Source organism: Hyla sarda, chromosome 6 (assembly GCF_029499605.1).
Source record: "Hyla sarda isolate aHylSar1 chromosome 6, aHylSar1.hap1, whole genome shotgun sequence".
Classification (NCBI taxonomy): Eukaryota; Metazoa; Chordata; class Amphibia; order Anura; family Hylidae; genus Hyla; species Hyla sarda.
Genome location: NC_079194.1, coordinates 144,334,887 through 144,361,011, shown reverse-complemented (window position 1 = coordinate 144,361,011; position 26,125 = coordinate 144,334,887). Strand labels below are relative to the sequence as shown.

General features: G+C 44.2%; 1 protein-coding gene across 2 annotated transcripts; it reads left to right on the top strand.

Annotated features, from left to right (window-relative positions):
- PDPR (pyruvate dehydrogenase phosphatase regulatory subunit) lies at nt 1–25,655 on the top strand. Of its 2 annotated transcripts, none has more exons than XM_056525452.1 (18): nt 1–152; nt 484–731; nt 3,102–3,235; nt 3,983–4,064; nt 4,312–4,475; nt 4,623–4,744; nt 13,246–13,363; nt 15,039–15,188; nt 15,743–15,935; nt 16,021–16,145; nt 16,238–16,393; nt 16,474–16,607; nt 16,794–16,942; nt 23,549–23,661; nt 23,747–23,841; nt 23,931–24,020; nt 24,106–24,288; nt 24,777–25,655. In XM_056525452.1, exons 2-18 carry the CDS (start codon nt 517–519, stop codon nt 25,146–25,148), a joined length of 2,595 nt encoding a protein of 864 aa, XP_056381427.1. In that variant the 5' UTR covers nt 1–152; nt 484–516; the 3' UTR covers nt 25,149–25,655. The 2 variants fall into 2 exon arrangements, with proteins under 2 accessions (XP_056381427.1, XP_056381428.1); XM_056525453.1 differs by having other exon boundaries at nt 134–182.
- Nucleotides 25,656–26,125: the final 470 nt, after the last annotated feature.

The window sequence follows — 26,125 nt, the reverse complement described above, 5'->3', positions numbered from 1 at the left end:
ACATTGCTGATTGGTTGTTACGCGACCATGTGCGTCTCCCAAACAGAGCAGCGGGGCGGTGCCAGAACACGCGTTTTGATTGGACGAGTGGGTGCGGCTTGCGCCGTGACGTCTCTCGACTGGACGTGTTTCCCCGGGATCAGCGAGATTCTGTAAGTGGCAGATAAACCGGAAGCGGAGAGGTCAGAGGTGTCTCTGTCCCCTGGGGGGTGTGTGTAGGTGATAGACGGGACATGACTGACAATCCCTTAATCTAGACAGTATAGTGCCCCCTGCTGACCTGACCTCCACTCTGTACTAACCTTCTGTGTTTTGGGTGTCAGAGCCTGTTGTATAATCTTTCTGTATGGTCCAGGGTCCGGCTGTTACTATGACTACCATCCCCATGGCCTAGAATACAACATAATAATGCATGTGTGGTCACATGGGGCTCCCTGAGCTGTCACCCTCCTTAATGTTGTTGTTTTTTCTCCCCCTCTGCAGATTCCGCTGCCACTGTCTGTTCTCCTTACCAGGATGCACCCCCGGCTATTCTCAGATGTCTGGGGGCACATACGATGGCGTGGCTGGCGGTGTTTGTGTCCTCCACAGAGAGCGGCCTCTACGGAGCCGCAACCTTTACCTCCTCGTGCCCAGGTGGTCATCTGCGGAGGTGGGATAATGGGGGCATCTGTGGCATATCACCTCACCAAGCTGGGCTGGCACGATATAGTACTGCTGGAGCAAGGAAGGTGAGCCTTCATCCTACATGGTGCAAGCCTGGCAAAAAACAACTCGGAGGACATCTTCACCAGTGATCACCATGACAGGTTACAGTGGTCCCTCAACATACGATGGTAATCTGTTCTAAATGGACCATCGTTTGTTGAAACCATCGTATGTTGAGGGATCAATGCAATGTAAAGTATTAGACAGTGGTCTCCAACCTGCGGACCTCCAGATGTTGCAAAACTACAACTCCCAGCATGCCCGGACAGCCGTTGGCTGTCCGGGCATGCTGGGAGTTGTAGTTTTGCAACATATGGAGGTCCGCAGGTTGGAGACCACTGGTATTGGAGGTTATACTCGCGTGTCCCCGTCGCTCCGGACCGTTACCGCTGCCCTGGATGTCGCCCTCCATCACTGTTGCCGCGTCTCCGGGGTGTCCTCGATGCTCCGGGAAGGTCTCTGCTGCCTGGGAAGGTCGCACTCAGTCGCCGACATCACGTCGCTACGCACGCCCCTCCTATCGGATGACGGCACGCCGTGCGCGGCGACGTGATGACGACGACGAAGGAGAGCGCTGGCGATCCTGAGGAGTACGCTACGGAGCCCCGAGAACAGGTGAGTGATCGTCACCACACGGGGCACCATAAACGGCTATCCGGTGGCAGCTGAAGCAGTCTGCGCTGCCAGATAGTAGTTTATGCGATGGCTCCGACATACAAAAGCATTGTATGTCGATGCTGCCTTCAACATGCGATGGCCTCTGAGAGGCCATCGTATGTTGAAATTATCGTAGGGCGGGGGGTCACTGTATATGCAGAAGGAGTCTCTCTAAGGCCCCTTTCACACTACTGTTATGTTCCTGCATTCTACACCCGTTATTCCGCAATAACCGGTCATGAAAAAATGGATGAAATAATTGAATACATCGGATGATAACTGATGACCAATTTTGAGGGACATTCTGTCAAAATAAGGGACATGTGCCATCCGTTATCACCTGTTATAGTCCGTTATTTTATTTCCATGTGCCTTCCTGGTTGTGACGCTGTACTGAGCATGCTCAGTAGCAATTACAGATCATACCGGAACATAAAAATAACGGATGTCATTCGCGAACATCTGTCACCATTAGACTTGAATTTAAAAATTTTAACATCCGTTATTCCACCGTTATTTTGACGGGACAAAAATTAGTGCATGCACTGTTGTTTGCCCTGTCAAAAATAATGGACGTTAGTCACAACAAGACATAACTGATGCTAAAGGATGGTCAAAAAATCCCATTGACATGAATGGGATTTTTTCACGGCCGTTTTCAGGAATATCTGTCGGGAGTAATAACGGAGGTTTTTACAGGAGGATAACGGTAGTGTGACGGGTCTAAACAGAAAAGTCAGTGTGTGCATACATTACATATCCTGTACTGTAGGATATACCTGCAGAATAGTGAGTACAGCTCTGTAGTCTAGTACTCAGAATCAGTACAGTATAAGTAAGATAACTTATGTATATAGTATTATGGGCGCATCCAGAAGTGCAGGGGTCTTAGAGATTGTGTGCAATGAAATGTATTAGGCTGGTTTGTTGTGAACATATAAAATAAAATTGGTTACATGACTAATGACTTATATTTCTGTAATGTACTATCTGTACCACTAGTATGATCAGATGTGAATAACACTATAACTATTGCTGGGATCTTCTTACAACTGTTATATTTATGTCATGTCACTCTTAAAGAGGTATGGAGATTAACCCGAGCCCTTTCCATACCCGGTGGTTATCAGCTGCTTTTAGTAGCTCACAATGGCTGTCAACTCTGACAGCGACACATAGAGGGTTAAATAACTGGAATTCGAGCTCACTCTATGCCAATTACTGACTGTGGCAGTCAGTAATTGGCATGAAGTGAGCTCCAGTTCCAGTTATTTTCCCTTTATGTGTCACTGTCAGTGCTGAGAAAAGCATTTAGACCAGTGGTCTCAAACTGTGGCCCTCCAGATGTAGCAAAACTTCAACTCCCAACATGCACCGACAGCCAACGGCTGTTATGTGTCTTAAAAGGTGAGGAGTAAAGTAAACGAAAATGAAAAAATTGCACGTTATAGCCCCTATGGGGACTTCAATGGGTAATGAAAAATAAATCAAAAAGTCCCATCAAAATAAAAATGGTACTGATAAAAACTACAGATTACAACGCAAAAAAAATTGTTTGTGATCAAACATCTTATCCCCTATCCTTTGGATAGTGGATAAGATGTCTTAGGGCTGGAGTACCCCTTTAAGGTCAAAATGTGCTGAGTCCTTAAGGGATTACAAACTTGCACTATGATGTAAAGGTAGAAGCTAGAGTGAAATGAATTATTTGTCTCATCCCTGCCTGTTTCCTGTAGGTTAGCCGCTGGCTCCACAAGGTTCTGTGCTGGGGCAGTTAGCACAGTCAAACACATTTCAATAGAGACAGAAATGGCCGATTACTCAAACAAACTTTATCAGCAGCTGGAAGCAGAGACCGGGGTCCCCACAGGTGAGTGATGATTTATGGAGATATGGTGCATTGAATACAGCAGTGTGCAGATATTTGATTATACGCCCGTACTGCAGGAATCATTTGCATTTCTTGCTTGTTCTGTGTTAGCACAAAGCTCTGATGCTTAGTTCTGTCTCTTCTTTACCAGGTACTGTACAGTCATTCGATGTAGGTGAGGAGGCCGTACTATACCACAATCTGGTTTTGCCCATAGTAACCAATCACAGCTCACTGGAACTTGTTAAGATTTGAAAGCTGAGCTATGATTGGTTATTATGGGCAAATCCAGACAGTTTTGGTTTCATGCAGATTGCTACATCTGCTCCGCAGCCGTTTACTCATTTTACATGTGATGTACTATTTATCAGCCAGTTACCTTTTGTTTTGTTTCCTTTTGTGGCTGCTTCAAGCTGAATAGAGGAAGCGAAAGTGTTAAATCATCACATGGACATTTTCGTTCTTCTCCTCTTTGTGTTTTTAATAGTACTAAACTAATCATCTTCCATAGATATGTGGCATAATAGTTACCTCTAAGTTTCCACATGGCCGCGTTAAGAACAGTCATTTTTAATTTTTACTTGTCAGGATTCTAGAAAAGCTGTGTGGCAGTCCTAAAGTAATTGTAATGGCTAATCTCTTATGTATGTAAAGGTCACATTGTCATAGCCTTACATCCTACAATAGTTAGGCTGGTATGAGGCATGTGATTGTTCAACAACTCATTGCGCATTATGTGTCCTGCAGGCTACAAGAGAACAGGCTCCATATTACTGGCCCAAACTCAGGATCGACTCATATCTCTGAGGCGTATGGTGTCGCGGTTAAGGTGAGAATTGCCTCAGCGCCAATCTGTTATCATTAATATTGAGGTTAAAGGGGTATTCCCATCTCACTAAGAGGGCTCTCCAGCCCCTTTTGGCCTGCTTGTGACTGCCAAAGGGTCAGTAGCAGAACACAGCTGAGCTGTCTTTTTCACAATTTGACGGTAATGGGAATTGAGTAAACTTCGTCATGTAGATGTAACTCTTACAGAGATGGGAATACCCTTTTTAACTTCTTATTTGAATTTGTAGAATGAAGAGCATTCCATGTGAGATCATTACACCCAAGCAGGTTGCGGAGCTCCACCCCCTTATAAACATTCATGACCTGGTTGGAGCAATGTATGTGCCTGAGGATGCAGTGGTGTCTACAGCGGATGTAGCCCTGGCCTTGGTTACTGCGGCCCAGAGTAAAGGTGAGAGAAGAGTAGAGCAGATACTGTGGGGAGGTGTTTTTTGTTGGGGTATCTGGGGCAATGTCATCAGTTGTTTTCCACAAGAAATTCTGCCGCTTATGTGACATGCGGGATTAATAATCTCACATTCACTGACATTTTTTGTAGGTGTTAAGGTCCATGAGCACACTGCTGTCAACCACGTACTGGTAGAGCGAGGTCATGTGAGTGGCGTGGATACTGACCGCGGGCAGATCGAGTGCGAGTACTTTGTGAACTGCGCAGGCCAGGTAATAAATAGAAACAGTCATCCACTGTACATAGCTAAACAGTCATCAGGACTATGTGTAAAGTTGCCCCAATATAGACTATGTTCTAGTATGCTGTAACCATGTAACAAATCTTCACAGTCCTGTGACACTTACTCCAGGACACCTCACCATTCCTTTGCCCTTAGGGCCCCAAATCCCATTACAGCTGGAGAGTGATATATATATATATATATATATATATATATATATATATACATGCTCTAGATTTTTAAGTAATAAAACAGAGGATACATTGAATGAAGGGTTACATCAGGAGCAGCAACATGCTGCCATAAGTCGACAGGTAGTGCACTAACAGGTATCCATAAAAGGTAAAACCAGAAACATAACAGGCAATAGTATGGCAAAGATCAGGAAGTGGAACGGGCCTACAAAAGCGTCCCATACACAGGTCTCTCTCTAATCATGGGATAATAGCGAGAAAAATATATGCAAACTCTACAAGAGAAATAATGGAAATCTACAGCATGTAATAAATGGAAATATCGATGAGAGTAAACAGACAAAGAAGTAACAAGCCCGTTGGAGAAGAGGCATAGGAACTCAACGGCCCTGAGAAGGCAAACAAAATGTCTCAAATACTTTTGTGGGGAAAGGTGGACCAACACTGTCACTGTTTGGCAAAGGCAGAAAATCTGCCGGAGCCGAGGACTATTATCTTATCAAAAGAAAAAGTAGTATTCGTTTTATTAATTAGGGATTCCCGGTAGGGACAGTCGCTGATTTCCAATTGCTCACAATTGCATTTTTAGCTGGAATACAAATGATACAATACAAGTCACATACATGGCGCGGGAGACTTTTCAAATTAAGAAACAACAAAACAGATTGGGGTGTCCAGGGAGTATGGGTACCCAGTATGTCCCTCAACAGTCCCCTACAGGAGAGCCAATATGTTTTGATCACTGGACATCTCCATAGATTGTGATACAGGGTACCATGGGAGCTGCATCCTTGCCAGCATAAATATGATGATCCAGGATATATCCTAGCTAACCGGTCTGGAGTATAGTACCAGCATAGGATTGTTTTGAATTCTGATTCAAAATGGGAACAGCATTGACAGTATGGATAGACTTAAAGGGCTACTCTGCCCCTAGACATCTTATACCCTGTCCAAAGGATAGGGTATAAGATGTCATCGTGGGGGTCCCACCGCTGGGACCCCCGCAATCTCTTTGCAGCACCCAGTGTTCTTTAGAACACTGGGTGCAGGCAGCAGGATCGTGATGTCATGGCCACCCCCCCCCCCCCCCTCATGACATCATAGCCACACCCCTCAATGCTAGTCTATGGGAGGGGGCGTGGCAGCCATCAGGCCCCTTCCCATACACTTGCATTGAGGGAACATGGCATGATGTCATGAGGTGGCGTGGCCGTGACTTCATGACCCCACCACCCACTCCAAGTGTTCGAAACAAAATGTTCAGAAAACTGGGGCAGCGGAGTTTCCCTTTAATCCCTTAGGGACTCCGCCTATTTTCACCTTAAGGACTTTTTTCGTTTTTGTATTTTCGTTTTTTTCCTCCTTCCCTTCTAAAAATCAAAACCCTTTCAATTCTGCACCTACAGACACATATAAGGGCTTGTTTTTTGTGTCACCAATTGTACTTTGTGATGACATCACTTGATTTATAATATGACCTGCGGCAAAAAAAAAAATGTTGTGTGGTGAAACGAAAAAAGAAACGCCATTTTGTAAATTTTGGGGGCTCCCGTTTCTACGCAGTGCACTTTACGGTAAAAATTACACCTTATCTTTATTATGTAGGTTCATACGGCTACAAGGATACCCAGTTTATGTAGGTTTTATTTAATTTTAATACTTAAAAAAATTATAACTACATGCACCAAAATTAGTATGTTTAAAATTGGTATCTTCTGGCCCCTATAACTTTAAAATTTTTACGTGTACGGGGTGGTATGAGGGCTAATTTTTTTGTGCCGTCATCTGTAGTTTTTATCGGTACCATTTTTGTTTTGATGGGACTTTTTGATCGCTTATTTTTTTTGGTATATGAAGTAACCAAAAATGCAAAATTTGGGAATTTTGGTATTTTTTTTTTTATGTGTACGACATCAAGGTGCGGTTTAACTTACCTTATATTGTAATAGATCGAACCTTTACACACACCGCGGTACCTCATATGATTATGTTTATTTTTCATTACCCATTGAAGTCCCTATAGGGGCTATCACATGCAATCTTACGATTCCATACACTGTTCAGTGCTATGCCATAGCATAGCATTGAACTAAAGATTAGTGCTCTAAAGCTCTGACCAGCCATGGCAGGCTACATCGGCTGCTGTAGCCTGCCATGGCTGGTCAGAGCTTTAGAGCACTAATCGGACAGCGAGGAGGCAGGTAAGGGCCCTCCCGCCATCCACTCAGCTGATCGGGACCTGTGATTTCGCAGCAGATGTCCTGAGCTAACCAACACCGTTAACCCCGCACTTTAGATGCCGCAATCAACTTTGATTGTGGCATCTAAAGGGTTAATGCCGGGCATGAACCTGATCATCGCTGCCCAGCATTAACCGTGGGTCCTGGCTGCTCATAGCATGGGAGTATGCTTTTAACCCTAGTAATGGGACCAGGGGGCGTACAGGTACGCCCTTGGTCCTTAAGTACCAGGACGCAAGGGCATACCCATACGCCCTTTGTCCTGGAGAGGTTAAGGACACAGCCCATTTTGGCCTTAAGTACACAGGAAATTTAGGGGTAAGTGCTCACCCTAACTCTATGACACCCTCCCACCAATGATCTGACCCTGCCTTTTTGAGTGCTTACTTCTGTTACAGGGTTACAATCCCTTCCTCGGAATAAGTGAGAGAAAAAACAGAGTGGTGGGACAAAATTAGGTAGGTGGGAGCGGCAGAGAAAACTTATGATAAAATACAGATAATCACCAAGTCTCTTTACTATAGCCCCTTAATGATGCAGCCCATTTTGACCTTAACCCCTTAAGGACCGGGGGTTTTTCCGTTTTTGCATCTTCGTTTTTTTGTTCCTTGCCTTTAAAAAATCATAACTCTTTCAATTTTGCCCCTAAAAATCCATATGATGGCTTATTTTTTGCGCCACCAATTCTACTTTGTAATGACGTCAGTCATTTTGCCCAAAATCTACGGTGAAACGGAAACAAAAATCATTGTGCTACAAAATTGAAAAAAAAAACGCAGTTTTGTAACTTTTGGGGGCTTCCGTTTCTACGTAGTACATTTTTCGGTAAAAATGACACCTTATCTTTATTCTGTAGGTCCATACGATTAAAATGATACCCTACACTTATAGGTTTGACTTTGTCGTACTTCTGGAAAAAATCATAACTACATGCAGGAAAATAATACGTTTAAAATTGTCATCTTCTGACCTCTATAACTTTTTTATTTTTCCGTGTATGGGGCGGTATGAGGGCTCATTTTTTGCGCTGTGATCTGAAGTTTTTAACGGTACCATTTTTGCATTGATAGGACTTATTGATCATTTTTAAATGATATAAAAAGTGACCAAAAATGCACTATTTTGGACTTTGGAATTTTTTTGCGCGTACGCCATTGACCGAACGGTTTAATTAATTATATATTTTTATAATTCGGACATTTCTGCATGCAGTGATACCATATATGTTTATTTTTATTTACACTGTGTTTTTTTTTTTTATGGGAAAAGGGGGGTGATTCAAACTTTTAATAGGGGAGGGGTTAAATGATATTCATTCACTTTTTTTTTTCAGTGTTATAGCTCCCATAGGGACCTATAACACTGCACACACTGATCTCCATCATTGATTACTGGTTTCTCATAGGAAACCAGTGATCGATGATTCTGCCGCTTGACTGCTCATGCCTGGATCTCAGGCACTGAGCAGTCATTCGGCGATCGGACAGCGAGGAGGAAGGTAGGAGCCCTCCCGCTGTCCTGTAAGCTGTTCGGGATGCCGCGAACAGCCCACTGAGTTAACCGGCAGCTTTCACTTTCGGTTTTAGCCACTTTCGGCGCTGCGCGCTATTAGTGGCGGGTCCCGGCTTCACTATGACGCCGGGCCCGCCGTGATATGACGCGGGGTTACCGTGTAACCCCGCGTTATATCACGGGAGCAGGACCAAGGACGTACCAGTACGTCCTTGGTCCTTAAGGGGTTAAAGAGAACCTCTCATTAACTTGATACATTTTATAATCCTCCCAGTTCACTGCCCTCATCATGATAAACCACCCCCTGCCTTTATTTGTATAAATTTGTTTTAGTTTTCTACCTTGGTATTTTCTGCTCAGCCTCAAGTACACAGACTGGGAAGGGGCGTTACCCAGCAGGTGTGACCTCATCTGAAGCCGTACAGGGGAGAACTTCCTCCCTTACTCTGCAACCAACAGCAACGGCAGTTAAGTGTGAGAGGAGCTATGATTGGATAAGGCTGGACACACCCCCCTCAGCACTCCAGACTGCATTTCCTGTGTTTGGATTTCTGCCAGGCCAGCAGGAGTCCAAAGTCTGTGCAAGAGATGGGGGGGGGGGGGGGGAATGTTCTCTGAACAAGTAGGGAGACACCTAGTGGCACCTTTATTTAAACACAAATAAAACATAGAAAACTTAATTTTTTTTTAAACAAAGTATATTAGAAAGATTTTTTAATTTACCATAAGGAGTGCAATAGCAAAATTTTGTTTTAAAGAGAGTGCCCATTTAACCCCATTTTTACCTTAAGGACGCAGCCGTTTTTTGAAAATCTGACCTCTGTCACTTTAAGCATTAATAACTCTGGAATGCTTTAACATATTAATTTGATTCTGAGATTGTTTTTTCGTGACATGTTCTACTTTATCAATAGTAGAAGAGAAACAGCTAGCCTGGCACTGCTATTTCACACATTTTAGGATTTTCACTCAAATAGACACAAAGCAGCAATAAGCGTTCATAAACAGTGGTGACGCAAAACTTCACATGTATGCATACTTCCAATTGCAAAGAAAAAATTCAAGTGCACTCACCACGTTAGTTGCTTCTTCGATATTCTTTATTTCATGTCACAAACAGACATAATGCAGGGAGACGACATAAAGGGGGGTGCGCGTGGGCTACGGACCCGTCTCTCACTACTAGCGCTTCATAAGGCCCCTTACTAGCTTCACAGGTAAAGAGGTGTGTTTAAAAAGGACCCCACCGGAAGGGTATCCGAGGCAACAAAATAAACATTCCTTTGAACAAACGTAGCATAGAAGAAATATTAAAACATGACATCTTACAAGGAAAGTCTTATTTAAACACAACCTCATCTTTGCCTCCTGTAAGACATTTGACAAGCTGCAAAGGTTATATTGGATTGTACAAACAGTATATTTAAGTGCAAAAACTCACCCATTTTGTTGCAGTCATTCAGACCTAGCGGTCCTATTGCATTTAATTGCACAATCCAATAAGCCTCTTTTTGAAGGAGTTGGTTGTTTTTATCTCCAAACCTTATGGGTTTTTCAACCTTCTCAAGGGCCCTAAATTTTAAGGTGTGGGGAAGGCCCCCATGTGTTTCCTTCATATGTTTGATAAACCGCTGGGCTCCTATCCCTGTGAAATAATGGTCTGACCGTTTTTCCAATGTAAAAAAAGGAATGTTTTTATTTTGTTGCCTTGTATACACCTCCGGTGGGGTCCTTTTTAAACACACCCTTTACCTGTGAAGCTACTAAGGGGCCTTATGAAGTGCTAGTAGCGCGAGACAGATCCGTAGCCCACACACACACCCCTTTTATGTCGTCTCCCTGCATTATGTCTGTTAGTGACATGAAAGAAAGAATTGGAAATATTCTTCTATATGTTAGTGGTACATTTTCGTCAATACTTGCATCATTTCTTGGTGAAAAATTCCAAAATGTAATGAAAAATTAGAAAATTTAGCATTTTTCTAACTTTGAAGCTCTCTGCTTGTAAGGAAAGTGGACATTCCAAATAAAGTATATGTTCAATCACATATAAAATAGGTCTAGTTTGCATCATAAAGTTGACATGTTTTTACTTTTTTGGAAACGTTAGAGGGCTTCAAAGTTTAGCAGCAAAATTTCAAATTCAGGGACCAGTTCAGTTTCTAAATGAATTTGAGGGTCTTTATGTTAGAAATACCCCATAATGGACCCCATTATGAAAACTGCACCCACTTAAAGTATTCAAAATGACATTCAGAAAGTTTGTTAACCCTTTAGGTGTTTCACAGGAATAGCAGCAAAGTGGAGGATAAAATTAAAAATCTTCCTTTTTTACACTAACATGTTCTTATAGACCCATCTTTTACATTTTTTTTTTTTTTACATTTTTACAAGGGGTAATAGGTAAAAATGTTCCCCCAAATTTTAACCCTATTTCTCTCTAGTAAGGAAAATACCTCATATGTGGATGTAAAGTGCTCTGTGAGTGCACTAGAGGGCTCAGAAGGGAAGGAGCGACAATGGTATTTGGGGGGCATGTCTCATTTAGGAAGCCCCCATAATGCCAGAACAGCAACAAAAAAAACACATGGCGCACTGTGGGAAGCTACACCCCTCACGGAATGTAACAAGGAGTTCAGTAAGCCTTAACACCTTAACGACAATGGACGTAAATGTACGTCATGGTGACGTGGTACTTAACGCACCATGGTGAACATTTATGCTCCGCCATGACCGCGAACACCGTAGCGGTGCTTGCATCATGCGCGGCAGGTCCCGGCCGTGATCGCGTGGATGTCTGCCATTAACCCCTCAGATGCTGTGATCAATACAGATCACGGCATCTGCAGCAGTGCGGTACTTTGAATGGATGATCAGATCGCCCGCAGCGCTGCCGCGGCGATCCGTTCATCCAGCATGGCGGCCGGAGGTCCCCTCACCTGGCTCCGGCCGGCTCCCAGGTCTTCTGCTATGGTCTGAGATGGAGCAGACCAGAGCAGAAGATCACCGATAATACTGATCAGTGCTATGTCCTATGCATAGCACTGAACAGTAGATAGTGCCCTATGGGGACTATTAAAATGTAAAAATGAAAGTTAAAAAAAATAATTTGAGAAATCCCCTCCCCAATAAAAATGTAAAATGTCCTTTTTTCCCATTTTACCCCCATAAAGTGTAGAAAACAAAAAAAAAAAATTAATACACATATTTGGTATCGCCTCATGCGTAAATGTCCGAACGATTAAAATATAATGTTACTGATTCCGTGCAACAGTAATAGAAAAATATATAATCATTGGTATCATTTTAATCGTATTGACCCACAGAATAAAGAACACGTCATTTTTACCGTAAATTGTACGGCGTGAAAACGAAACCTTCAAAAATTAGCAAAATTGTGGTTTTCTTTTTAATTTCCCCACACAAATAGTATTTTTTTTGGTTGCATTTTATGGTAAAATGAGTGATGTCATTACGCAGGACAACTGCTTGCGCAAAAAACAAGCCCTCATACTAGTCTGTGGATGAAAATATAAAAGAGTTACGATTTTTAGAAGACGAGGAGGAAAAAACAAAAATGGTAAAATAAAATTGGCCTGGTCCTTAAGGTCACAGGTGGTCCACAAGTGTTTGACGAATTTTGCTCCTTTAATCTCCCATGAAAAAGAAAAGTTGGTGGCTACACCAGGTTGTTGGTTTAAAAAAAAATTTCAATTTTTACACTAACGTGGTGGTGTTGCCCCATACATTTAATTTTCATAAGAGATGAAAGGAGAAAAAGCCCCGCAACTATCAGCCAGGAGTGGCTGATAGTTGCAGCAGCTATGATATAAATGCAAAAAACAAAAACCCCACAAATTACCCCATTTTTTAAACTACACCCCTCAATGAATGAAAGAAGGGGTCCAGTGAGTATTTACACCTCACTGGCGTTTGACAGATCTTTGGAACAGTGGGCTGTGCATATCAAAAATTTGAATTTACGTTTCATGGACCACTGTTTCCGAAAATCTTTCAGACACCTGTGAGGTATAAATGCTCACTGTACCCCTTGTTACATTCCGTGAGGGGTGTAGTTTCCAAAATGGGGTCACATGTGGGTGTTTGAGTTTATCAGAAACGCTGCAACTATCAGCCACTATGTTCTTCTGCTCCAGGAAAAGCAGAATCACTGGCTTTAGATGGGGCAACTTGATATTGGGGGCTATGAGAGAGCAGGTAAGGGGAGTTATAGAGGTTTTTTTTGTTTTATAAGGCAGTCTGGACACAGTAATATAATTTTTAGTTTTATACTTTAGCTCAATTGGTGATTTTTCTCGACTGTGAATTTTGTCTTTTGTTGTGTTGCCAATGGCGATATCTCTGTTTATCTATCGAAGATCTGAAATCTTTTCTACTCTGTTAATCAAATAATGAGGTCGCACAGACATTTTACACTAGCTGTGCTTTCTGCAGTTTTCATTCTGATCTTGAAGGGGGCATGTGTTGGGACGAAGATTATGTATTCATCTCTTGTACGTATATATGTGTTTCTCTTGCAGTGGGCTTACGAGCTTGGTCTGTCTAATGAAGAACCGGTCAGTATTCCTCTTCATGCTTGTGAGCACTTCTACCTCCTGACCCGCCCACTGCGCACACCGCTGAAGGATAACACACCAAGTGAATAAGCATTTGTTTTACCTTGTTTGTACATTTCTTTGTTGTGCTTCTTAATGTGCAGCCATGTTAGTGGTTGTTTTTGTGGGTCCATATGTCCCAGAATCGCACCAATAACACATGTTAAGTCTTGTGGAGGTGGGATTGGTGCCCATTATCTAAAAATGATCATTAAAATACAACATGGCCTTTAGAGAGAATATACAGGGTGTCTGTATGGCCTATATTTGTTTTTAGTATTTAAAACCAGATACTAATAATATTTTATTTTCTATACATGATTATGGGGGGTGGCCATTCTTTCAGAGCTGCTGTTAGCAGCATGAAGAGATATATTTACAGCAGCTACAAGGACCTTTAAACAGTAGATATTTTAGGCATGATCTGGGACCTTGAGAAAGAGATTATCTATCAGCTATCTTCAGTGGCAGATCCTGTGTTATCTATATATAGGGGTCATCTTTCATTATAATCTTGTCAGTGCCAATAATGAGATATATACAGTGGTCCCTCAACATACGAAGGTAATTTGTTCCAAATGAGCAATCGTTTGCCGAATCCATCGTATGTTGAGGGATTCGTGCAATGTAAAGTATAGGAAGCTGTACTCACCTGTCCCCGCCGCTCCCGATGGTGACCCCGGGCCTCCGCTGGGCTCTCCTGGTCTTCTCCGGTCCTCCGCTGTCTTCCACAAGGACTTACTGGGCCTGCGTAGCGACGTCATTACGCCGCTGCGTACGCCGTTCCTATTGGATGACGGGACGGCGTGCGCAACAGCTTATTGACGTCGCCGGAGAGGGCCGAGAAGACACCGGAGGACCAGCGCTGGACCCGAAGGGCACCCCGTAGCATCGTGGAGGGGTAAGTAATACTCACCGCACCACACGGGGAACATTAAGCTGCTATCCGGCAGCAACTTAAGCATTTTGCGCTGTCGGATAGCACTTAATGCGATGGCCCCGACATAAAAAAAACATCGTATGTCGATGCTGACATCAACGTGCGATGGACTCTGAGAGGCCATCGTATGTCGTTTTGATCGTATGTCGTGCCATCGTATGTCGGGAGGGGTCACTGTATTGTAAAGCGATCTTTACAGAACAGTGACAAGTGTCAGCTTATTACAAGGCTCAAGGGTCAGCGTTGCCCGGTTTTTCCTTCCTAATATTTGTTGGGGAGAAAAATCAACAAAGGAGGAAGCTTTTGACTTCATATCCCATCCTCATAAATTGTTGTCATATCCTGACCTCCTATCCCGTCATCATATCTCAACTTCATATCCCGACCTCATATCTCAACTTCATATCCCGTCCTCCTGTCCCGTCCTCCTGTCCCGTCCTCCTGTCCCGTCCTCCTGTCCCGACCTCCTGTCCCGACCTCCTGTCCCGACCTGACATGTTCTATGCCCCCGAATAGAAAAACAGAGCTAATTTCTTCCAAAAAAAAAAAAAAAACCCTATCCCTGTCCTCAAGTTGTGTGTGGTATTACAACTTTTCTACATATACTACAAAGGAACTGAGCTGCAATTCCACACATAACCTGAGGGGAGGTATGATGCTGTGTTTGAGCGAAATGGGCGCTGTTTTTGGAATCCATGAAATCCCCTTTGAATATCACGAAACATCCTTTAAAAAAATATCTTACCATTCACAACAATGCCTTTGGTCCTGTCTTAAGGTGTTGTGGACCCTGATGGAAGGATTTATATCCGCAACTGGCAAGGTGGGATCCTGTCTGGAGGCTTTGAGAAAAACCCTAAACCAATCTTTACCGAAGGCCGTAATCAGCTGGAAATCCAGAACCTGCAGGAGGACTGGGATCACTTTGGTAAGAGTTCACTGACAAGGACATAACTAAAGAAGAACACAGACAAAAGATTTTTGACAGATGCTTTGGAAATATTGTGTCTTTAGACTTTTTGGCCACTGTAAGAGACATGTCCTAAAAGATTTAAAGGGGTACTCCGCTGCCCCAGCATTCAGAACATTTTGTTCCGAATGCTTGGAGTGGGTGGCGGGAGTCTTGACATCACGGCAACGCCCCCTCAATGCAAGTCTATGGGAGGGGGCGTGGCAGCCACCACACCCCCTCTCATAGACTTGCATTGAGGGGGCGTGGTGTGACTCCATAAGGGGCATGGCCGTGATGTCACTACCCCCACTGCCCGCATCCAGCATTCTAAAGGAACGCCAGGTGCTTCGCAGAGATCGTGGGGGTCCCAGCTGCAGGACGCTCACGATCAGACATCTTCTCCCCTATCCTCTTGATAGGGGAAAAGATGTCTAGGAGCGGAGTACCCCCTTTAATGGGGTCTTGGAAGGGATCCTGTAATTGCCTTATATTTTGAGGCCAAAACTGTGCTTTTCTGGTTGTCTCTGCAGAACCTTTGCTCACTGCTCTGCTGCGCAGAATGCCATCCCTAGAGGCACTGGAGATCCTGCGTCTTGTCAATTGCCCAGAATCCTTCACACCAGACATGCGCTGTGTCATGGGGGAGAGTCCAACCCTTCTAAGATACTTCATCCTTGCTGGAATGAACTCTCAAGGTTGCTCCCTTGGAGGAGGGGCTGGAAAGTGAGTGTCCTTCATATTCACCTCCCTCATGAGTAAAATCACTTTACACCCTCTTAGACTATTGTCCACTCTTCTTCATCGGTAGGTTTCTTGCAGAGTGGATGGTCTACGGTTACCCACAAGATAATGTGTGGCCCCTGGACATCAAGCGCTTTGGAGCCTTGCAGAGCAGCAGGACCTTTCTGCGGCACAGAGTTATGGAGGTCATGCGTAAGTACTGGGCAATGAGAGTGAATAGGTCTTAAGCTCTTAAAGGTCCATTGTCATTCATAAAAGTACAAATCTGTGCTTAATCTCCTCAGCTCTGATCTATGACCTAAAAGTGCCACGTTGGGACTTTCAGACTGGCCGACAGTTGCGTACTTCCCCCTTATATGACCGGCTTGATGCTCAGGGGGCCCGATGGATGGAGAAGCATGGATTTGAGAGGGCAAAGTACTTTGTACCCGCTGGAAAAGGTCAGGAGCATTCATAAAGTTTAAAGATCACCATATGCTTGGCTGGGACTATGCTTTCATCTGCTCATTTTCTTCCTCAGATCTGCTGTCTCTAGACCAGAGCAAAACATTCTATAAACCTGACTGGTTTGATATTGTGGGCTCTGAAGTGAAGTGCTGTAAGGAGGCAGTGTGTGTCATCGACATGTCATCCTTCACCAAGTTTGAGATCAGCGTGAGTATTATCCAGCATTCTTACTGCCTTGGCCTTCCTTATGGCTTCTGGTTCATTCTCTTGTTGTCTGTCTTTCTCTGGATTCCTTCTCCTGCCTCTTTCCTTACATTATTTTCCTGATAACACTGTCTGTGGCGTCTCATCCTCAACTCGTGGTCCAGTAATCTTCTGTGTCTTATCTGCCAGTCCCCAGGGGATCAGGCTTTGGACACCCTCCAGTATCTCCTCTCCAACGATGTGGATGTTCCTGTGGGACATATCGTTCACACTGGGATGCTGAATGAGCGTGGAGGATACGAGAATGACTGCAGTGTGGTGCGGCTTCAGAAACGCAGGTATGTTTCTGGATAAGAGTAGACTTGTTATACAGTCATGGCCGTAAATGTGGGCACCCCTGAAATTTTTCTAGAAAGTGAAGTATTTCCCACAGAAATGGATTGCAGTAACACGTGTTTTGCAATACACATGTTTATTCCCTTTGTGTGTATTGGAACTAAACAAAAAAAGGGAGGAAAAAAAGAAAATTGGACATAATGTCACACCAAACTCCAAAAATGGGCCGGACAAAATTATTGGCATCCTTTCAAAATTGTGGAAAAATAAGATTGTTTCAAGCATGTGATGCTTCTTTAAACTCACCTGGGGCAAATAACAGGTGTGGGCAATATAAAAATCACACCTGAAAGCAGATAAAAAGGAGAGAAGTTCACTTAGTTTCTGCATTGTGTGTCTGTGTGTGCCACACTAAGCATGGACAAGAGAAAGAGGAGAAGAGAACTGTCTGAGGACTTGAGAACCAAAATTGTGGAAAAATATCAATCTCAAGGTTACAAGTCCATCTCCAGAGATATAGATTTGCATTTGTCCACAGTGCGCAACATTATCAACAAGTTTGCAACCCATAGCAGTGTAGCTAATCTCCCTGGGCGTGGACGGAAGAGAACATTTTATGAAAGGTGTCAATGCAGGAAGTCCAGATGGTGGATAAGCAGCCCCAAACAAGTTCCAAAGATATTCAAGCTGTCCTGCAGGCTCAGAGAGAATCAGTGTCAGTGCAAACTATCCATCGACATTTAAATAAAATGAAACGCTATGGCAGGAGACCCAGGAGGACCCCACTGCTGACACAGAGACATAAAAAATAAAGACTAAATTTTGCCTAAATGATCTTGAGTAAGCCAAAATCCTTCTGGGAAAACGTCTTGTGGAAAGATGAGCCCAAGATAGAGCTTTTTGGTAAAGCACATCATTCTATTGTTTACTGAAAATGGAATGAGGCCTACAAAGAAAAGAACACAGTACCTACAGTGAAATATGGTGGGGGGTCAATGATGTTTTGGGGTTGTTCTGCTGCCTCTGGCACTGGGTGCCTTGAATGTGGGCAAAGCATCATGAAATCTGAGGATTACCAATGGATTTTGGGTCACACTGTACAGCCCAGTGTTAGAAAGCTGGGTTTGCTTCCAAGATCTTGGGTCTTCCAGCAGGACAATGATCCCAAACATACATCAAAAAGCACCCCGAAATGGATGGTAACAAAGTGCCGGAGAGTTCTGAAGTGGCCATCAATGAGTCCAGATCTAAATCCCAATAAACACCTGTGGAGAGATCTTAAAATTGCTGTTGGGAAAAGGCGCCCTTCTAATAAGAGAGACCTGGAGCAGTTTTCAAAGGAAGAGTGGTCCAACATTCCGGCTGAGAGGCGTAAGAAGCTTATTGATGGTTATAGGAAGCCACTGATTTCAGTTATTTTTTCCAAAGGGTGTGCAACCAAATATTAAAGGGGTTATCCAGGAAAAAACTTTTTTTATATATATCAACTGGCTCCAGAAAGTTAAACAGATTTGTAAATTATTTCTATTAAAAAATCTTAATCCTTTCAGTACTTATGAGCTTCTGAAGTTAAGGTTGTTGTTTCCTGTCTAAATCCTCTCTGATGACACGTTTCTCGGGAACAGTTTAGAAAAGGTTTGCTATGGGGATTTGCTTCTAAACTGGGTGGTTCCCGAGACAGGTGTCAGAGAGCACATAGGCAGAAAAGAACAACCTTAACTTTAGAAGCTCATAAGTACTGAAAGGATTAAGATTTTGTAATAGAAGTAATTTACAAATCTGTTTAACTTTCTGGAGCCAGTTGAGATATATAATTTTTTTTCCTGGATAACCCTTTAAGTTAAGGGTGCCAATAATTTTGTCCAGACCATTTTTGGAGTTTGGTGTGACATTATGTCCAATTTGCTTTTTTTCCTCCTTTTTTTTGGTTTAGTTCCAATACAAACTAAGGGAATAAACGTGTGTATAGCAAATCATGTGCTACTGCAATCCTTTTTGGTGAGAAATACTTCAATTTTTTTGAAAAATTTCAGGGCTACCAACATTTACAGCTATGACTGTGTATAAGAGCAGGGATCTTATGTGGATTATGGAGCGTTGTGTGCTAGCCTCTGTTAAAGGGGTACTCTGCCCCTAGGGGATAAGATGTCCAATCGCGGGGGCCCCGTCGCTGTGGATCTCTCCTGCAGCACCCACTTGTCATTAGCTTCACAAAGTGATGATCGCTCTGTGTCTGATGACTCGCTATACAGGGGCCGGAGTATCGTGATATCACAGCCAGCCCCCTTGTTATGTCACACCCTGCCCCCCTTTGGATAGGGGATAAGATGTCTAGGGGCGGAGTACCCCTTTAATAGTTTTTTTCCTGGAAGTTTCCAGAGATCAGATCTTTGTTTCAGGATCTCAGGAAGGACTTCTGCTCAATAAAGATATTACCAGTGGCGTTGCGACCGGGGTGCGGGGGGTGCGGCCCGCACCGGGTGACACCATCCTGATGGGGTGACACCAAGTACGCCCCCGGTCCTCACTTGCGCTGTCTCTGTAATAGCAACCACCCTCCTCCTCCTCCACCCCACTCGCGCTGTCTCACTAGTCTCCGTACTAGTAGCGCCCCCCCGTCACCTGCACAATGAACCGGCCTGCGCCCCCACGTCTTCTGTTGCGCCGGCCCGACGTCACTCCGCAGGGCCGCGCAGGAGGACGTGAGTGACGTCACGCGCAGAGCGCCCGCAGAGAAGGAGCGCTTCGCTGGATGGGTAAGTGAGTGTGTGTCTGTTTCACTCGATCTCTGTTTGTGTGTCTCTCTCTCTGTCTGTGTGTGTGTGTGTGACAGTGACTCTGTGTGTGTGTGACTCTCTGACTGTGTGTGTGACTGTGTGTGTGACTGTGTGTGACTCTGTCTGTGTGTGTGTGTGTGTCTCTCTGTCTGTGAGTGTGTCTCTGTGTGTGTGTGTTTGTGTGTGTCTGTCGCTATCTCTGTCTGTGTGTGACTGTGTGTGTGTGTGACTGCGTGTGACTGTGTGTGTCTGTGTGTCTCTGTCTGTGAGTGTGTCTCTCTGACTGTGTGTGTCTCTATCTGTCTGTGTGTGTCTCTGTGTTGTGTGTGTGTGTGTGTGTGTTTTTTTTTGTGTGGGGGGAGGGGGGGTTTGTTTGAACCAGCGATCTAATGTGGGGAGACTTTGACCTATTGTGGGGAACATGCAAGGGAACCTGCGGCCTAATGGGGGGGAAACTATTACCTAATGTGGGGAATCTGTGCTACCTAATGTGGGGAAACTGCTACCTAATGTGTGGAATCTGTGCTACCTAATGTGTGGAATCTGTGCTACCTAATGTGGGGAAATTACTACCTACTGTGGGGTAACTGGTACCAAATGTGGGGAATCTATGCTACCTAATGTGGGGAAACTGATACCTACCTAATGTGGGGGAACTGCTACCTACCTTAAGGGTACGTTCACACGCGCTGATTTTTTTGCGGGTTTTCCGCTGCGTATTTGAAAGTGGGCAGGTTCTTCTCGGCTGTCCGCAGCAGATTTTCTGCGGCGGAATGTACACTGCGGAAAATCCGCCACAAGCCCCATTGGAGTCAGTAGGGACTGTGGCGGAATTTCCGCAGCGTAAATTCCGCCGCGGAAAATCTGCTGCGGACAGCCGAGAAGAGCCTGCCCATTTTCAAATACGCAGCGGAAAACCCGCTAAAAAAATCTGCCCTTGTGAACGTACCCTAAAGGGGTAGTCCAGTGGTGAAAAACTTATCCCCTATCCTAAGGATAGGGGATAAGTTTGAGATCGCGGGGGGTCCGACTGCTGGGGCCCCCTGCGATCTCTCTGCACGGGGGCCAGGCTCTCCGGCCAGATAGCGGGTGTCGACCTCCGCACGAAGCGGTGGCCGACTCGCCCCCTCAATACATCTCTATGGCAGAGCCGGAGATTGCCGAAGGCAGCTCTTCGGCTCTGCCATAGAGTTGTATTGAGGGGGCGTGTCGGCCGCCGCTTCGTGCGGAGGTCGACACGCCCCCTTCCCGCGGGCTGTCGGGGCTCCGTACAGGAGATCGCAGGGGGCCCCAGCGGTCGGACCCCCCGCGATCTCAAACTTATCCCCTAATGCTTCCCCCCCCCCCCCCCTGGCAGTAGCACCCTCATCATGGTGTTGCCGATGGATGATGGGGGTGATACTGCCAGGGGGGATGGCCAGTAGCACCCTCATCATCCTCCAGCAACACCCCCCCAGTACTAGCACCCCCATCATCCACTAGCAACACCACCAGATTTATATTCAGAGGGTACAGTATGTGGCAGATTAATATTCAGAGTGTACAGTATGTGGTGGGATTATATTCAGAATGTACAGTGTGTGGTAGTATTATATTCAGTGGGTACGGTGTATGGAAGGTTTATAATCAAAGAGTATAGTGTATAGTAGTATTATATTTAGAGGGTACAGTGTGTGGCGGTATTATATTCAGGGGTACAGTATGTGGCAGATTTATATTCAGAGTGTACAGTGTGTGTTGGTATAATATTCAGAATGTACAGTGTGTGGCGGTATTATATTCAGGGGTACAGTATGTGGCGGTATTATATTCAGAGTGTACAGTATGTTGGTATTATATTCAGAGGGTACAGTGTGTGGCGGTATTATATTCAGGGGTACAGTATGGGGCAGATTTATATTCAGAGTGTACAGTATGTGATGGTATTATATTCAGAATGTACAGTGTGTGGTATTATTATATTCAGTGGGTACGGTGTATGGAAGGTTTATAATCAAAGAGTATAGTGTATAGTAGTATTATATTTAGAGGATACAGTGTCTGGCAGGTTTATAATAATTATTGTTTTCATATAGAGGATGAGAATGCGCTGACATAGTGAGGAGACGTCTGAGCGTCGCATTCTACAGAGAGAAGTTTTAGCTGGACCAGGTGGTATGTACCATCTGAATTAGATAAGGAAAGACTATAGAGAAGACGTCACCTGTAGTCACTGATAGAGATGAGCGAATTTACAGTAAATTCGATTCGTCACGAACTTCTCGGCTCGGCAGTTGATGACTTATCCTGCATAAATTAGTTCAGCTTTCAGGTGCTCCCGTGGGCTGGAAAAGATGGATACAGTCCTAGGAGACTCTCTATTAGGACTGTATCCACCTTTTCCAGCCCACCGGAGCACCTGAAGGCTGAACTAATGTATGCAGGAAAAGTCATCAACTGCCGAGCCGAGAAGTTCGTGACGAATCGAATTTACTGTAAATTCGCTCATCTCTAGTCACTGATATCATTGTACATTCTCCTCTCTATGTCCTATCAGAGCTGTAGTCACTTGTCAGTTCTACAGTTATGATGAGTGAAACTACAACTCCCAGCATAACCTCACCACTGCATAAAGGGGTACTCTACTGGAAAAAAAATTTTTTTAATCAACTGGTGCTACAAAGTTAAACAGATTTATAAATTACTTCTACTTAAAAATCGTAATCCTTCCAGTACTTATTAGCTGCTGTATAAGTGATTCACAGGAAGTTCTTTTCTTTTTTAATTTATTTTCTGTCTGACCACAGTGCTCTGTGCTGACACCTCTGTCCATGTCAAGAACTGTCCATAGTAGGAGCAAATCCACATTGCAAACCTATCCTGCTCTGGACAGTTCCTAACATGGACAGACAGAGCACTGTGGACAGACTGGAAAGAACTACACAACTTCCTGTGGAGAATACAACAGCTGATAAGTACTGTAAGGATAAAAAATTTAAATAGAAGTAATTTAAAAATCTGTTTAACTTTCTGGCACCAGTTGATATAAAAGTAAATGTTTTCCAGTGGAGTACCCCTTTAAGTAATTCTGGGAGCTGTATATTTAAATGGTGAAAACTTCTTTAACACTTTCCTATTCTGTGGCAACTGGTATTTCTGATTATTTTACTGGAATTTCTCACAGTGTGCTACAACAGTGGTGTCTGTCACAACAGGCTAAAAACTTGGGGGGGGGGGGGAAGGTATGGGGGTGACACCATTTTCTACCGCACCGGGTGACACCAACCCTAGCAACGCCACTGGATATTACATAGGTGTTTTATGGAAATTCTACTGGGCAAATAGAGATAAATGGTGCAAAACCCTTGGGGAAACCCTATAGAAGGTTGGTGAAAATCATCAGAGTTCCCCGGCAAACATCTTATATGCAGTAACTTTATCCATAAGCTCTGAGTCATTCCTATAAAATACAGTGCTCATACATCAGTGTCTAGATGTGGTCTTAAGACCATAGGGGAAATTTATTAAAACCTGTCCAGAGGAAAAGTTGTACATAGCAATCAGATCGCTTCTTTCATTTTGCAGAGGTCATTTTAAAACTGAAAGAAGAAATCTGATTGGTTGCTATGGGCAACTGGGCAAATATTCCTCTGGACGGGTTTTGATAAATCTCCCCCATAGTGTGGTGTCAACATGGCCTTGCTGGAGAAGGAACAGGGGTGTCTGTATCACCTATATTTGTTTTTATCATGGACCTGTGAACAGTAGATATTCTAGGCATGCTCTGGGTCTTAAGACCATAGTGTGACGTCTTCTTGATCATAGCATAACCCTTCCTGTGTCGTTTTGCAGCTTTTTCATTATCTCCCCCACAGACCAGCAGGTGCATTGCTGGTCATGGCTGAAGCAGCACTTGCCAAGTGACAGTGATTTGTTTCTTGAAGATGTGACCTGGAAATATACAGGTATGGAAAAAAGAACCGCAAGCTGGACTCCCCTTGCTGCTGTGCACATGTTTCTGGTTTCAGCTTTGGCTTTTTTCCCCATCAGCTTTAAACTTGATTGGCCCTCGAGCCATGGATGTGCTGTCAGAGTTGTCCTATGCCCCTATGACCCCGGACCATTTCCCATCCTTGTTCTGCAAGGTTAGACACACACGGTGCTTTTCTGGGTTAATACACAAATATTTGAGTGCAGCCTGATTCTCTGTATATGTGCATGCTTTCCTCTGCAGGAGATGAGTGTTGGATATGCCAATGGTATCCGGGTGATGAGTATGACGCACACTGGAGAGCCAGGCTTCACCTTGTACATTCCCATTGAGGTAAGTAGCTCAAAAAATTCCGTATTGACAGATCATCAGACATGACCCTGTATGTTCTAATTTCACCTTTGCGTCATCTCTGCAGTACGCACTACACGTCTATAATGAGATTATGAGCGTGGGTCAGAAATATGGAATCCGTAATGCTGGATATTATGCTCTGCGGAGTCTGCGTATCGAAAAGTTCTTTGCTTTTTGGGGTCAGGATCTGGACCCATTCACCACTCCACTCGAATGTGGTCGGGAGTTCCGGGTCAAGTTGGACAAGGTAGATACTGAATACTTCTGTGTAATAGTCACAGCTCACTGTCTCGTCCCATTATGTTCTGGGTGGACTGTATTCACAAGATGCTTGTGCTATGATTTTCTTTGAGCTCATCACAGAAAATTCTAGCGGTGAAAACTGATTGTAAAGTAAGAGATGTTTTTTCCTCAAAACACAACTCATGGTTTAGTTAGGATTTATTTAGTTCTCCTGGAATAGAAAAACACAGCTACTGTCTTTCAAAAACAGCTCCCCGTCTGTCTCCAGGTTGGGTGTGGTTCTGCAGATCAGTTCTATTGAAGTGAATGGAGCCAAGTTGTAAAACCACACTCAACCTGGGGACGGACATGAAGTTGTTTTTAAAAGAAAGTAGCTGTGTTTTTCTGTTTCTTGATAACCCCTTTAAATGTTTTTTCTCCACACTGTTGTACCAATCTTATGATGTTTTTCTCAGGGTTACAGTGTAACTGCTCTCTCTTCCCCTCCCCCAGGGCTATGACTTCATTGGCCGGGACGCCTTGTTGCACCAGCGCGAAGAGGGGATATTTAAACGGTTTACAATGTTCATCTTGGAGGATCATGACACAGACCTGGATTTGTGGCCCTGGTGGGGGGAGCCTATCTACCGTAATGGGGAGCATGTGGGCAAGACGACCAGCAGTGCCTATAGCTACACATTGGGGAGACATGTGTGTCTGGGGTTCATTCACAGCCCCAACCCAATCACCGCAGAGTTTATCAACCGAGGAGAATATGAAATAGAGATTGCCGGCCAAAGGTTCCAGGCCAAAGCCAAACTGTACCCCTTTAGTTCCCTGTTTACCCAGAGACGCAGGAAAGAAGATATGGAGCTGGGCTACTGAAAGATGGAATGTGCTGGAGGAGACATAAGGAGTTAATGCCAGGCCATGTGTCATGCAGAGGACCTTGTGGTGTTATCTGGGCTTTATTCTTAGGTTGTCTGGAGTTTTAGGGACGCAAAGACCCTGATAACAAAGTTTTGGTGTTTAGCCCTTAGGGGGCTATATCAGCGAGCCTATATTTTTATTATTGATATCTATATGCAATCTTGAGAGGGAAAATGTCACCAGCTTAATCAGCCACAGTCTCACCATGAAGACCACGATTCTAATGGAAAGCTGCCCTCCTTTTTTATGTTTTATCCCTTCCTGCAGATGTGTCACCAGGCGGGGATGATCCATCATAGGTGCCATACCAATGCAGCGTTACAAGTCATAACATCACCTTCCATCGGCTCGTGCGGAGGGGACCTTCAAGTGTGTTTTCCTTTTATTTTGATTTCTAGGTTTTTATCTGTTTTTACAACATACAGCAGTGTTTACCAACCAGGGTGCCTCCAGCTGTTGTAAAACTATAACTCCCAGAATGCCCGGACAGCCTTTGGCTGTCCGGGCATTCTGGGAGTTGTAGTTGTGCAACAGCAGGAGGCACCCTGGTTGGGAAACACTGACATACATTATCTGTTTTATTCTGGCTTTTCTGCCATATATGCGTGAATCCAGACTCCCCAGTAGCTGCAGCCATTACCGTGATGATGATTAACTTCCAATCCTTTTGATGGCTCTGATGCAGGGAGATGAATCACACACAAATGCACTTTACTATCTGGACAATGCTCTGGGACTGGATAAGAGTAACTATGTCATGGTCGCTGCAACCCCATAATCTGCGTGACTTATTCGTACTGGCCGCTCATGGCCTGGACACCCCATTTTCTTATTACATGAAAGGAGGAATTTTTGACAATGATAGGAGTTGGAGTCCATAACTTTAGAACTATCAGTCGCTCCCTGTAGAATAATGTAATACTTAATGCAAT